We start from the raw sequence: 14,816 nt of genomic DNA on the forward strand, positions 1-14,816 counted from the left end.
GCAATAGGCATGGTGCTAGGAGTACAGGCCAGAGGGAAATGAGCTGATACGTTCAGCCAGGCTCTCCAATGGCCAAGGAAAACCACCCTCCGATCAACAGTGAGGCAACAGGATCTTTAGAACCAGAGGTTTTGCGATCAGTTGATTACAGTCAAAGCAACAGGGGCCACTGCCATCTACATTCAACCCCTGATGTGTGGGCTGTGAGAGAAAGGAAGTGGAGCAGGAGGAAGGAGGAGGAAGGAGAGAGGGAAACGGCTGACGAGGCAGACCATCCAGCTGTGCAATGCCTGCCAGGCCACTGTGGTCCTTCACAGGTTCTGGGCTACCTGCATGTCACCGACATTCAATCTGGCACCTGGAATTCTCATCTTCGGTCCACTCGGGTTGGCCATGGATGTGCGTGAGGATCTTCTGGGTACAAAATATGTCAGGCCAAATGACAATCGGTCACTTCCTGCTCTCAAATGTTGATCGTTTCTCCTGAAATGCCACTGTGCGATTTCAGCACTATTAGGAGAATTATAAATTATACAAACGTAGCAGAAAAGGGAGCCAACTTCCATGGCTTTAAAGGGAATGTTTTAGGTTCATCTTTTGCTTGATTATTCAACCAGAGAGCTTGGTCTCCCTTCCTTGCAGAACGGGAAAGGGATACGAGAATCCTTAATCAGATAAAGGAGTTGTATTAGGGCACTGGGGAAAGGCCAGGGGTTACAGAGCTTTAAACAAAGTGTGTGAGGCCTTCAAAATAAACAAGGGGAACCCATTATTAAGATAAATGCATCTTATACCTGAGTTCCTCACCACGCTTTTCCAAACTGGTGAAGAGAATGCAGAAAAATCTAATTACTTTGCTCTATTTCTTTAGCAATTCAATGCCAAAGCTACATCTAGAATCAATGAGAGTGGGGAAAGTTAATGAATGTATCTTTTCTATTTATGTTCCCACCAGCTACAAAAGTGCAGATATGTTTTAAGTGACTGCTTTGAAAGCCACATCGCAAAATTAGTTGAAAGTCATTTATAATATAAACAGCTAATATAAACTGTTACTATAAACAACTTTAGTCTTATCGCACGAACGAGTACATGCTCTACTTCCATTTCACATGTTTATGTCCAAAGCTCAGAAATTTAGAAAAGAACAAGGCGCATTCTGGTATTCAACAGAGGAACGTTGCGTGCGTGTGTGTATGTGTGTGTGTGTGTGTGTGTGTACTCACTCAGGATGAAGATGAGGCTGTCTACTCCATAAAGAGTTACAGTCTCAGAAACACACAAGGGCACTTCTACTTTGTGTTATAGGGTCACTGCGAGTTATTGTTTTTCCTTTCAGATTATATATGTGCATAAATAAATATAGTTTACATATAAAATATCTGACTAATATAAATATATACATATAAATGTAAACTCCCTGTCATTGAGTTGGTGGTGACTCATAGTGACTATATAGGACTGGGTAGAACTGGCCCGGTGAGTTTCTGAGACGGTAACTATTCATGGGAGAAGAAAGCTTCACCTTTCTCTCAAAGAGTGGCTGGTAGTTTCAAACTGCAAACCTTTCAGATCACAGCCCCAGATGTAACCACTAAGCACCAGGGCTCCCAAACTCTATCCAGCAAAACTAAAGCTACCACTGAACAAATTCATTTTGGATTTCTGCTTAAGTTTATGTGATAGTGACTTGAGAGAAAGATGCTGATATTGTTATCTTGGTGGTAGCTGGGTGTCAACAGGATGTCTCCGGAGTGACGCACTCTATTAACCATGTGGACTTCTACTGTGTTTACAGATCTAGAGTGAATGAGCAGTGATAGCCAAAAAGCTGGCCAAGAAGTAATTAAAATATATTAACTACATGAAGCGACTATTGTAGTTCAGCCATGATGAGGAATAAAAAGGGAAATGTGCATGACTCTGGTCTTTAGGGAGCCTGTAACCTCACTGGTAAGAGACGATGGATAGAAACTCAATCCTTAAAGCTCAATTCAATATAGTATATTCTGTATCTTCTACCTGGTGTCTAACAGTATGTGCCAGATGTTGATGAGGTGGGGATCAGCCGTTGGCTCACTTATCACCTATTTGTGCAGTTCTGTGGGTGAAGGGGTTCACATATCAGTTGGAAAGACACACAAGTACATCAGTAATTACGCTATCATAGGGAAATGCTGAGACGGACACACGTGCTTGGGACTGAGGGAGCACACATCAGGGACATCTGACTCAGTCTAGCCTCCATTTAAGTACCTCTTTGTAATTTTCAGGGTAGAAACCAATGTGCTGACCAAGCAGCCAACCATGATGAGGAAGGGTGACTTCCACGATGGGTTTGAATGTTTGAGTTTGAAGGAGCCAGAAGAAGAGGAAGAGGAAACAGGTTCCATTGGGGGAGGCAACCCTATGTGTTACAGAGCAGAGCTGTTCCATAGTGTTTTATTTAGTCGTTTGCAATAATCTCTACAGAGAGCTCCTGGGGTGCCTTAGCTCAAGCACTCAGATGTTAACCAAAAGGTGGGCAGTCTCCCAAAAACCTACGGGACAGGACCATTGTGTGTCCACGGACACTGAGTCAGAAGCAACGCCACAGCGGCGGCTTTGCTTTTCTAAAACTCTTGATGAAGGCAAATCACCCGGCCTTTCCCTGAAGGCACCACTACGTAGGTTTGAACTTCCAAACAGTTTGCATCACCTGGAAACGTATGGCGGGAGCTCCAGTGGTGTCGTGGTTACACTTTGGGCTTTGATCCGCATGGTTGGCAGTTCAAAACCACCAGCAGCTCCTATGAGTCAGCATTGCCTCGATGGCAGCGAAGTTAGTCACCTCAAGACACTGCACTGACATTCAAAGCAACGATCTGCTTCCAGAAACTCTCCAACGTAAGGTTTTCAAAACGTTCTAATCGGCAACAATGATAATAGCGTCTGTGACCAAAAAAGAACAAAAGCACTCATATTCTACTCTCTCCAAAGGCTGAGGGCATTGATTTGATTATAATGGTAATTTTCCAGTATTTTTTTTTAACGGCATGTGCTGTCTTCGCTGAGAAAAATGATCTTATCCTGGTGATGCTTCAAAGGAGAGCGGGAAAAGAAAACATGTTCGTCTTCTATAAAAGCTCGTTTCTAGTGGAGCCTACCCTTTTGAGATGCTTAAAACTGTGAGAGTGTTTCTACAGAGCTCCATCTGGCTCTGAAATGTTTTTAAAGGAGACACGCGAGAGAAACACCCCCATTTAAATGGGGGAACCAGACCGAGCACAAGGTGAGCCAGCCCTGCTCAAGGTTCCTCAATTTTCAGTTTCCTAGAAGTCCCGCTGCTCAGAAATTGTCCTTGGCGAGGAACACGGCACCTGGCTTCGTTCGGGAGCCAGCAGGCTGCGGTTCAATTGAGAGGTGTGTGATAGCTTAAAAATATGCTCGCAAAGCCTTTGAAACTCCTTTATCTGAAGCGTAGATGCTAATTCTTCTCTACTAGAGCGAGGAGTGGACTTCGGGTCTCGATGCTAATAAACAATACGAGGGGGCTTCAAAACAGTTCACGGAGAAACAGACCCCAAAGACCATAGAGTTCTTGAACTCAAAACTTATGTTGTTTATGGTGAAAGTAAAAGCTGGTGACTTATGAGACTGAGTGAGGCACCGTGGCCTCTGTTCCTCTCTGTCTCTGTCTGTCTCTCAGAGGACTCTCTCTGAGGAAAATGGCTGCCATGTTGTAAGAATACCTGAGCTCCTTACGGAAAGGGTGAGGAGCTGAGATTTCTTGTTAGGCGCCAGTGAAAATCTGCAATGTCGACCACCAGCACGTGAGTTAGCTTGGAAAGAAATCCTCCAGCAGCTGACACACTCTCAGGGGACAGAAGCCCTGGATGCCATCTTGACCACAACCTCTTAACAGCCAGAGACACGTGTGGCTCTTGTTGGGTGCCATCCAGTCAGTACCAATTCATAGCAATCTCCTCACGCCCAACAGATCGAAACACCACGTGGCCCTGGGCCATCCGCACAAACGTTCCTATGCTGGGGCCCATGTTGTGGGTCAGGGTCAAGCCATCTGTCAAGGGTTTTCCTCTTTCTCGCTGCCCTCCGACTTTTCCAAACATGGCGTCCTTTTCCTGGGACTGGTCTCGGGAACATACCCAAGATACGTGAGATGAACTCTTGCCCTCCTCACTTCTAAGGAGCATTCGCATTGTACTTCTTCCATTTTCCTTATTCAAGGTTCCACTGTGACAGGTCCTAGGAGGTGATTGAAAATACTCCAATCTCCTGGATTGGAACATGGACTGTCACAAGGACAAACTAATCTGTCTTGAAGTAGGTACAGCCAGAGAGGTCCCTAGAGACCAGGTTAGCAAGACTTCATCTCACATACTTTGGGCACGCTGTCAGGAGGACATCATGCTTGGTAGAGCAGGACAGGGAGATGGATGGACACAGTGGTTGCCACAGTGGGCTCAGGCACAGGAACAATGGTGAGGATGATGCAGGACCGGGCAGGGTTTCCTTCTGCAGCCCACAGGGCCCCCTGGTCCAGAACCAACTCAATGGCTTTAACAGCAACGTGTGTATTGTTTTAAGCTGCTAAGTTCAAATCTAATTTTACTCACATAAGCTTTTCTTTGCCATGATCAACATAACAAGTCACTCTACAATAAAAAAAAGAACAAAGATGATTCAAAAGGGAACTAATAAAAGGCATCCACTGCCAATGCCTTAAGGTTATGTGTGTTTGGAAAACTCCAGCCATCAAATCTTTGGAAAAAGGTCTTGTTCTGATGGACCTCCAGAGTAAACTCTGTCAAAGATGTTTTGGAAAGGAAAAGAGGAACCGTTATTCGTCTGGAGTGAAACATCCTTCAGGAGACCAGAGATGGGATAGGGGGGTGTGAAGAAGGAAGAAGGCACACATATACTTCAGCAGATTTCCCCCAGCAGTGAACAAGGAGGCCACAGCTCTCACGTAATTGAACGTCAACCCTAGTACAGAAATTCATGGAAAAGATGTAGATATTTTACTGCTAGTCAGGAAATGATACCCAAAGCTCCACTGGCCCTCGATCTACAAGCAAGTTGATTTTAAAAATTAACGAGAGGTCGTTTTTACAGGAAGAAGCCCGATCACTAGGTGCACTAAAAATGTCATGGAAGTGACCATCATTCTGAACGGGGTGAATCTTGGCTCTGCGTTTCTTCTGAATGTACAACTACAGTTTTGTGCCAAATTTATCTGCAGCTCCACACTGCTTTTCAGCCCCAGAAATATTGTACACAAGAAGCTACTTCTCTCTCACAACTTTGAGTCCCTCTGAGGCTCAGTCTTCTCACTGAGTTTTTCAGCCCTGCTGATCGACAGTCTAGCAAGTGACCTGGGCACGTCGGGTTAGCCTCAGTGTATAACAGCATCCCCTGACCTGGTGGCCACTTCTAAAATCTTTAGCTGATTTTTTTCACAGCAGTAAGAAGCAATTGAATGTCAACTCTAGTACAAAACATACATACACACACACACACAGTACAAACTATAGTAGTACAGGAGTTGTCCTTGATGATTATTAGAGATTAGAGCAAGGGCTGATTTCTTCTCTAAAGAGCCCTAGTGACACAGTGGGTTAGGCGCAGGGCTACTGACTGAGAGGCCAGCGGTTCCAGCCTACCAATCACGCCGACACGCAGAAAGGGGTGGCCGTCTTAGGAACCTGATGCATCCCTTCTGCCGTTGATACGAAGATCCCGGCTCCCTTCTCGACGTGGCTTTGCTGGAAGAGCCAGTCTGGCTCCATCGCCCTCATCTATCCCCCTCCTCCTTTTCTCATGTTCTGAAACAAACTTCGTTCCCAAGGCAGCCACAGAACCTGAGGAAAAGGATTCCTTTTTTTCCTTAATTTAAATTGTTGTAAGAATAAAATATACACATACAATGTCACTGGATGGTATGTATAGAACTTGGCGAATTGGTGTGTGGCTTTGTGTATATTCTCAATAAAAACAAATTTTTTTAAAATCTAAAGGTAAAACCCCTACTGACCAATTCAACATTCTTCATGTGTTTTATCTAATGAGACCAATGACAAGTATCGTGTTGCCAAACACTTGATTTTCAAATGTTGTCCTTCTTTACAGTTTGTTGTTGGTAGCAGTTGTGGTGTGGGCCTCCGTTTCGGGCATCCCCATGTACCCTGGAATGTGTACATCCCCATGATCATCCGAGGGCAGGACTTCTATGATCCATTTCCAGAAGAAGATGGCCAAATCTGTCTTTCTTGACCATCTGAGTCTGGAAGCTCAGCTGAGCTCTGCTCAGTATCATACACAAGCCTCCACTGATAGAGATGCCCTGGTCAGGATTCAAACCTGGGTCTCTGGCATGGGACAGGGAAACTTCTACCACCAAAAGCACCAATGCCTCATAATTTACACTTTTAAAAATGTCCACTGCATCTTGTTGACTCTGACTAACAATGACTGCAGGGTTTCCGAGGCGGTAAACCTGCGCAGGAGCAGACAGCTTCGTCTTCCTCCAGGAGGCAGGTGATGGGTTTGATCTTGTGGACAGTCGTCCAGCACTTTGACAGAGCTGCACAAATGATGACCCCCTTCCTCACCGAGGGCCGCAATGAGATCTTCCTGTCCACCACAACTGCATTTATTTTCTATACAAGTCCATTAGCATTCAGTGTACATTCTGTTGCTGATTCCTTCCTTATCCAAACCACATTTTCTATTTTACCCGAATGAGACTGCGTGGATAGTGCTGCACTCCATAACTGGCAGCTACATTTGGTGCCTAATAAGTGAAAGCCATAAATAATAGTATTATCTCACATACTGCCAAGCCAAAAGTCTTACATCAACCCTGAATTCAGTAAATATTTGCTGATTTATTATACAAAATAACCAAATAGGAATCCCAGATATACAACCTACACATAAAAATTATTTGGATGGTTTCTCTGATCCAAAAATTTCTAAGGAATCTTGGAAAAGGAACTGCTTGAAGATGAAAATTGGGTATCGTTTCTCTTCCTTTTAAGTAAACAAAAGAAATTGAATTTAGTGAACTATTGACCAGCCAACTTGAGGCTGACTGGTTTAATAGATGGTTCAAAACACCAGTCTGATCAATGAAAATTGAACTAAACAGAACAAGGAAATAAGCAAGTCAATCATCTGGAACTGTGACCCGGAGATCAGAATTAGATTTGAATATGTTAGCTAGGATATATAGTGGGAAACACACAAGGTCATGATTCAAGGAGGGTTAAGGTTAGACGAGCCAGCTCTCCATGGTCACAGTTAAAGAAATAAAAGAGAAACAGTGGTGTTTCTTGGGTGCTATACAATGAACTCTATTCTAGAAAACTCAAAAGGCTCCCTGGTGGTACACTGCTTAAGTGCTCTCAGCTGCTAACCTCAAAGTTGGCCATTGCAACCAACCCAGAGGTTGCACAGTAGGCAGAGGAGGTGATCTGGTTCTGTAAGGATTATGGTCTAGAACCCCCTCTGGAGCGATGCTGCTCTGCGAACGGGGATGGCTAGGGGTTGGAATGGCCTCCACAACACCCAGTCACAGCAACAGTGACCCCAAAGCCTCACCGCTCAAGCATGATCCACTGGAATCACCTTTGCCCATGCTCAGAAGGCATTTCTTACTCTGTCTTCTTCTGACTTTGAGAAATCCAGGACTGTAGTTGTCTAGAATTTCCAAGGGTTGTCCTGGCTCATTTTCCTCTGGTCTAATCACTCAAGAGTCTGGCAGAACCGGATAGGCCCAAGCTGGCAAGAAAAGGGCCAGGACCTCCCAAGACAACAAGGATAACTTGTGACTTGTCCACAGTGACTCAGCCGCTGGCTCTGGGCTCCCTGAGTCACAGTTTATCCATTACTAACACCATTACAATAAGGTGCCCTGCTGGCAGAGGGGGCTACCGCCCTGCCTGGCAGAGCACTGGTGCGTTTCAAGGGAATTATACCCTTTACACCATCTGCTGCTTTTGCATGCTGGCCCCTTAGAAAAAAACATCAGAACTGGGTCACAATCAAAGCAGTAACTATTGAGTAAGTAATACCAGGTATAAAGCCTCATGCAACACATTTCAGACCCAGTCCTTCCTCTAGGTAATTCAGTTGTCTCCTAGAACATGGCTGGTGTCAACCAGGAGTGGATCCCATCTTCAGGGAGTGGAGGCATGTGTGCCCTGGGTGATCAAGCAAAGGCTCCATGCAGGAGACAGGAGGGAGACCGGAAGGGGAAGGTGTATGAAGACAGGGAACACAGAGGGCATTTCCAAAGAGGGAAGAGCCCTGGGCACGACAGTTCAGAGGCAGCACTGGCACAAGACCTGCTGGTATGCACCAAGAATGTACACGAAATGCTACCTTTCTAATCTTTGCTTTACATCTCCCAGCTCAAAGTCTCACCAACATGACTCCCAGACCCACAGGGAACATTTGGGTGTTTTGCAAATCTCCCTTGAGAAATGAAATTGTAGAGAACACTGATCTTACAGCGGTCTCTTTGTCTTGTTCATTGTTTTTTTTCCTTGGCTAATACACAAGTCCCACTTCCCACCTCTCTTTCATCTGTTCCTGGAGCAGACGATCTGGGTCAATCATTGAAATGGAGTAGAATGCAGTCAAAGGGGTTTTATGATTGTAGGTGCCCACATGGGAAAGACACAATCTTGGCTCATGAAACTATTACAGAAGACGGGGCCGCATGTTAATGGAAGATGAGTCACACACCATTTTTCATTTGAAGTTAGTGTTGGTGCAGTCTACCCAGGCATATGCGAACCATATGTCAACATGCCCAAATAATCTCCCCAGGGTTGTCTGCTGGTTGTTGCCCAGTCTGAGCACTGCACAAAAAGGGCATCAGCTCTCATATCTGCCAAGTCTCAGGAGTGATGCTGCATCTGCCCAGAAGGAGGCATAGACATCTAATTATCCCAGTAGATGGAGTACCTTTACTTCATTCATTCATTTATCATGGAGGATGAGTATCAATCATTCATACAAAGACCCCTGATAGGGGAGTTGGGGGTGGGGTGGGGTGTCCTAACTCTCCTAACTCATACAAGCAGGCGAGGATCTTGATTCAAAATAAAATCTTTGTAAATCACTCAGTTTTGCCCATCTCGGCAATAACTAAATCAATAGATTGGTTGGAATTGATCTGTGTGTGGCATCCAATCGGATCCCACTCATAAGGACCTTACAGGGCAGAGCCATCGAATTTCGTGGCTGTCATATTTACAGGAGCAGATCATGGGGTGTTTTCTGCTGAAGAACCGCTGGATGAATTTCAACCCCCGAACTTACCTTTACCAGGGCTTAGCATTCATTTGGATGGGTTCTCATTGGAGAAATGCCATTGCTGGGCGCTGCTTCTCTGTAACCACTTCAGAGAAGTCCCAGTGTAGAGAATGACTCGACTTACCTCGTTCTCCTGGGGTCCCAGGCTCGCCTGCATTCCCGGGGAAGCCTGGGGTCCCGGGGGGTCCTTGTTCACCAGGGGTTCCAGGAGTGCCTGGTCTCCCAGGTTCCCCAGGAGGCCCTTGGATGGTCCGGATTGAGGAGGATTGGCTGGGGATCTGGTTCAGGATGGTGGTGAACCGGGCCATGTGACCTGAGACACAACAGCACAAAGACAGCATTCACTGCATGCTCAGCCCAAGGGAGGAAAGCCCAGGAGGGTTACTTGTTATGGCAGCTAGCACTCCTGTCAGACCCACCGAGAGGTAAAGCACCTCCGTCTGAAAGGTGGGGCTGCTCAACTTGATGTGTTTTCTTTGACATTGACTTTTGGAAGATGTCTAGATGATATTCAAGTCACATCTCATGTTTGCAATTCCACAGCTCATACCAGCTACTCGGTAAACACCACTGAACAGAAGCCATAGACTTCCTCTTCAACACCACCCCCAACGTTTATTGGGCCCCCACGCCTAGGCCCAGCTGCTTCATCCTTTAGCAATTTTGTCCCAAGTTACTTGGCCTTTTCCCCCAACCCGCAAAGCTTGCCCCACCTTCTGGGTTGCAAATCCCCAGACAAGTGTTCTGTCTCAAGCTGCCTCTTGGCGGCTCAGCCTTTTTGTAATAAACTTGACTTGGATCACAGCTGCAGAATCTCCTCACAGCTTTATCCATCTATGTCTATGTAACATTCGGGGGTGCGGGTGTCAGAAAAAGCTTGTCAAAAATTTTCATTCCATTTACCTCCAAATTGTGTCGCCTCTTTGTATATTTATCATAGATGATATCTACCTCTATTTTATCATGTATATAGTTATATAGACACACACAGATGCATAAAGTCGGCGCTCTCTCTACTAATCCCTTACTTTAGTCAAACCTGAAACAAGGCATTGCAACAATGATAGGTACAGACTTAAAAACGACTTGGTTCTCTGCTATCCCATTTTCTCTAGCAAGTTTCGAGAGATTTCCCCCACAGAGTAAATCGTCTAGATGCTATTATCTATCCCCTTTGAACCACTCAAACATCAATAAAAGATCAGTAACCATTTTCAGAGGACTGATTTTAAAACTCTACTGGATACATTCTTTCTTGAAGCAGAGAGCAGTGAATGTCACCGAGGAATCGTCCCCCAGGGCCCCCAAGTCCTCTTTAGGTCCCTCTACGCTGGTTTGCACACCGTAAAGCACGTCCGCATCTGCCTTTGCGGCTTCTTCCCCAGACCAGGGCGCTGTCCTTGCTGAGCTCTCCAACTGTCATCACGCGCACGGGTCTCAGGCAGCTTTCCCTGGACTTTGTCCTAGTCTAGTGCCTCGCATGATCTGGGGCTCACAACAGATGACTGAGCTTGCTGGAAATCACACTCAAGAAAAGCAGTCACCTCCCCTCAGGCTCAGATGGATCAGAGGAGAGCCCCATGCCAGAGGGCTGTCTTTGTGCTGCTTTCTGTGCTCCGTTTCCATTCGTTTATTTAGTTTGCTGTTGCTGAGAAAACATACCGCTAGCACAAGAGTGCACGGGTCAGTGGCATAGTCTTATTGCTCATGTGGTGCCAGCATCCGTCCTTTCCTCCCCTGTGGACAGAAAGCGACGGTCCCCTCAGCTTCCTGTGTCATGGTGCCAGTGGTTGTTGTCCGCTGGACCCCACGGAGACAGGTCTTAAAAGAGCAAAATGCTCAGGACAGACAGACAGCTCTTCACGGGGTAAGCCAAACTACCTTTGGCTTTATGAAGACTTCAGGGGGATATTTTTTGGTTCAAGGCTTAAAGACTATTTGGGGGCAATAGTCTTGGGGGTCTTCATCAGGTTTCCAATGGTTGATATCTCTGAAGTAGAGAGCCACGTCGTTCTCCCAAAGCACTTCAGGGACGACTCGAACCTACAATCTTTTGAGGAGCAGCAGAGCACAATAAGCATCTGTTGCGCTTGGGGACGGAGACATCACATTCTGAGTGGGAGCAAGACAAAGGGGCACAAAGGAGCAAGTCTAGGGGTACACCAAGGTCAACTGACATAATAGAGCCCACAAAGTCTATAGTGGACTTTGCTACGTAGCAGCTTGGAGTCTTAAAAGTCTGTGAGCAGTCATCTAGGGTGCAACTCTTGGTCTCTCCCTGTCTGGAGGGAAGAAGAGTGAAATGGAAAGATGTGCAGAAAACATCAGTCGAATGAAGAAGGGTCATGGGGACATCAGTCTCCATGACCCTGAGACTGGGAGAACTAGATGGTACCCAGCTACTGCTACCAGCTCCTCTGGAAACGATCACGAGATGGTCCTGTACAGAGTGGGAGAAAACTATGCGGAGCGAAACTCAGTCATAAAGAAGGCCCGGCATACCGGTTAGATTGAAAACATGCCCTCCCTTATCCTTCTGGTCTGGAAATAAGGTCACCCCCAGAACAAGAGACAGATCTAGAATAAGGGGGGGGGGAAGGGGGTAGGGGAAGGACACCAGAGGACCCTGACTTCGTGTTTGGGAAGGTGATGGAGGTGCCAGAAAGACAGCCTGAGGAGGCTGGGAATTGGTGAGAGAGTTACCTACACCAGTCTCTCTCTCTTTCTATCAGCAGTCCATGGGCAGGGCTTCTCTGTGTTACATGCTAGGGTCAGCTATCATCTCGAAGGCCCTCCTGGAACTCATTCTCAAGAATTTTAAAATTGCTCCGGGGAAACATTCTCTGTTGAATCTTCACATTTTAGTTTTTTTCTTTTTAAAAATCATTTTACTGGGGGCTTTTACAGCTCTTGTCACAATCCATCCATTCATCCTTTGTGTCAAGCACCTTTGTACATATATTGCCATCATCATTTGCTTTCTACTTGAGCCCTTGGGATCCACTCATTTTTTCCCTCTCCCCCAGGGCATGTTTTTAATAACTGTATATTTATAGAAAAATTTTACTCCACGGTGGAATAGGACAGCAAAAACTATGAGATCTTCCTCATAGCTGTGGTCAGTGAGCCATATGACCATTTAACCCTTACAGCCTCATCATTCTCCTGCGGAGGAGCTGGGGGAGTTCAAACTGCTGACCTTGAGGGGAGCAGGTTGCCATCAGGGGTCCTACTTAACCCTTAGGTTTACTTAAAAAAAGATAAACGTAATGCATTTGCTTTCTATATTCAAAATGGGAAATCTACCAAATAACCGAAGATACAAGGTAAGGAGCTTGGATGCATACCTTCCTCAAAAGCAGCGTTTGTTTTTCCCCTTTATACTTATTGGATTTGAACCGGTTTCTTTAACTGGTGAGTTCTCTCTGATTCGCTCTCCCTCCCTCTCTCTCACACACATTCAATGTGGGCGATATCATACAGAGTTAAGATGTAGGGAATGTGACTCCCATGGAGGAATATTTGTTTGGGGTTCAGTTTTCCTAAGGTGTTTGTTCACATGGAAGACTCTTCTAATGCCTGCATGTCACGTCCTCCACCCCCACCCCACCCCTTTGTGTCTCCCGCACCGTGAGATCTGGGTGTATTTCAGAATTGAAGATGGGAGTTTGGACTCAGAAAACAGGACCTTCTTGGACATTTGCAGCACTCCTCCTGGCTGAATTGCCAAACTGCTCTGGGTTAAAGGAGGGGAATTGATCCAGTTATGCTAACCCAGGAGGTAGGGGCTTGACAGCAGTGCTTGGTCAGAGTTGGGTGTGCTGGAGAACGATATTTCACCTCTACTTGCTCTCAGATCTGCACTGATTACTGGCAAAGAGAAAGACCTACATTCGCAACACTATGGGTAGATTATGAAGATCAAGTCTATAGTGAGTGGAGCAGGAAGAACTGTACAGGAGTGTTTCTAAAAATAAACAGGCGGGGATTCCGTCTTTGAAATACTGTGCTATGGAAAAGCCTAGGTTTAACTTTTTTTTTAAAGCAGGATAGGTGTCTTACCAAGTGTGTCCCAGTAACATTTGGCATCGTCATCTCAAAGTCACATCAAGCCTCTCCCAATGCGCGCATACATGCAATGGGCAGAAAGGCTAAAGAGTAAAGGGGGAAACCATAGGCTACCAAAAGGCTAATGCATGTCATATGGATCAGGATAGAGTGATTCAAACTGAGTGCATGGAAATTGGCACCATGAATCATCTCTTTGGTGACAGCTTCTGACGGCATTGTTTGGCAGTTTGCGAAACTGAGAACTTGAAAAAGAGAGAGAGAAATCTAGCCATTTGGAGAGATGAGGAAAGAACACTGAATTTGACCTGGGTAACCAAGTTTTATCTTTATATCTTTAAGGGCAAAAAAGACAGCTCTGGGATAAATGCCAAAGAAGAACCTGACCACCGTGCCACTGATGTCAGGAACCCTGGTGGTGTAATGGTGAAGTGGCCAGCTGTGGCCAAAAGGTGGGTGATTGGAATCCATTTAGTGGGTCTGTGGGAGAAAGGGCCTGGCAATTTGGTCCCAGAAAAATTAGTCTAGGAAACCCTGTGGGGAATGTCTACTGCGTCCTGTAGAGAACCCATGGGTTGGAATCAACTTGATGGTCAACAGCAGCTATTGGTATTGAAGGCCAGGATCGTCTGAAAGGATCTTACTCATAGATCCGGGAGGCCTCGCTAGAAAACTTATGAGTGTACAGCAAGACACAGATCATGGGGGTTTCTGGGTCATTGAACTAAGGCAAGGGTGATAGGTTTTTTTTGATGCCAACATGGTTCCATAGGATCGTGTGGGTGGAATTCAGCCTGTCAATCAAGTTGCAGCTTGATTGGAGGGAGACGGAGATGAAGGGCTCTCTAGAGGCTGGCCTCCCCCTCTCTGCTTTCACCTTCCTGTTGACAAGCCACGTGGAGGCACGCTGACACCTGCAAGAACCCACCACTGGATCCACATGACTCTGCACCCACTGGCCTGTGACCTCCCTGCATTTTGCATCATTGCAGGTGTTGCATGAGTCTGAAGAGGGATTTATGGACTAGTATCGCTCTTATGGAGTAGAATGGACTTAAGGATTTGATCTGGACTGGACTGGGATGTTTCTTGATATCCAATTACTGCTTGATATAAAGCTCTTTCTTACACCTATGAATGTCTCTGGATTTATTTCTTCAATCAACCCGGCCTAACACAGGAAGAGAAATGGAAAACAGCATCGTGATTATGACACACTTACTCTGGATGAGCTGTTCGCACACCTGGCGCGCCACTGCCCTCACCATGGCTTGAGACTGCAGATCTCCCTGGTGAGACAAAGGACAATCTTGACTCAGCCACAGCGCCAGAATCACCAGGCAGTGCATCCAACGGACCCGTTGTTCCTATCGGGGCTCCTGGGCTCCTCCTAACAGACAGCACTGGCCACTATGGCGCATGCC

General features: G+C 46.0%; 1 protein-coding gene across 1 annotated transcript in view; it reads right to left on the reverse strand.

Moving 5' to 3' along the window:
* The window catches only part of COL14A1 (collagen type XIV alpha 1 chain), a 221,421-nt gene that overhangs the window by 19,669 nt on the left and 186,936 nt on the right, over positions 1-14,816 (reverse strand). Inside the window, exons 43-44 of the mRNA XM_045287068.1 lie at positions 14,615-14,681; positions 9,449-9,637 (exon numbers count right to left, since the gene is read on the reverse strand). Coding sequence (XP_045143003.1) covers positions 9,449-9,637; positions 14,615-14,681 — 256 coding nt within the window. The remainder of the gene's footprint in view (positions 1-9,448; positions 9,638-14,614; positions 14,682-14,816) is intronic.

This window comes from Echinops telfairi, unplaced genomic scaffold, assembly GCF_000313985.2.
Source record: "Echinops telfairi isolate 266 unplaced genomic scaffold, ASM31398v2 ScPeMD7_1;HRSCAF=3_0, whole genome shotgun sequence".
Lineage (NCBI taxonomy): Eukaryota > Metazoa > Chordata > Mammalia > Afrosoricida > Tenrecidae > Echinops > Echinops telfairi.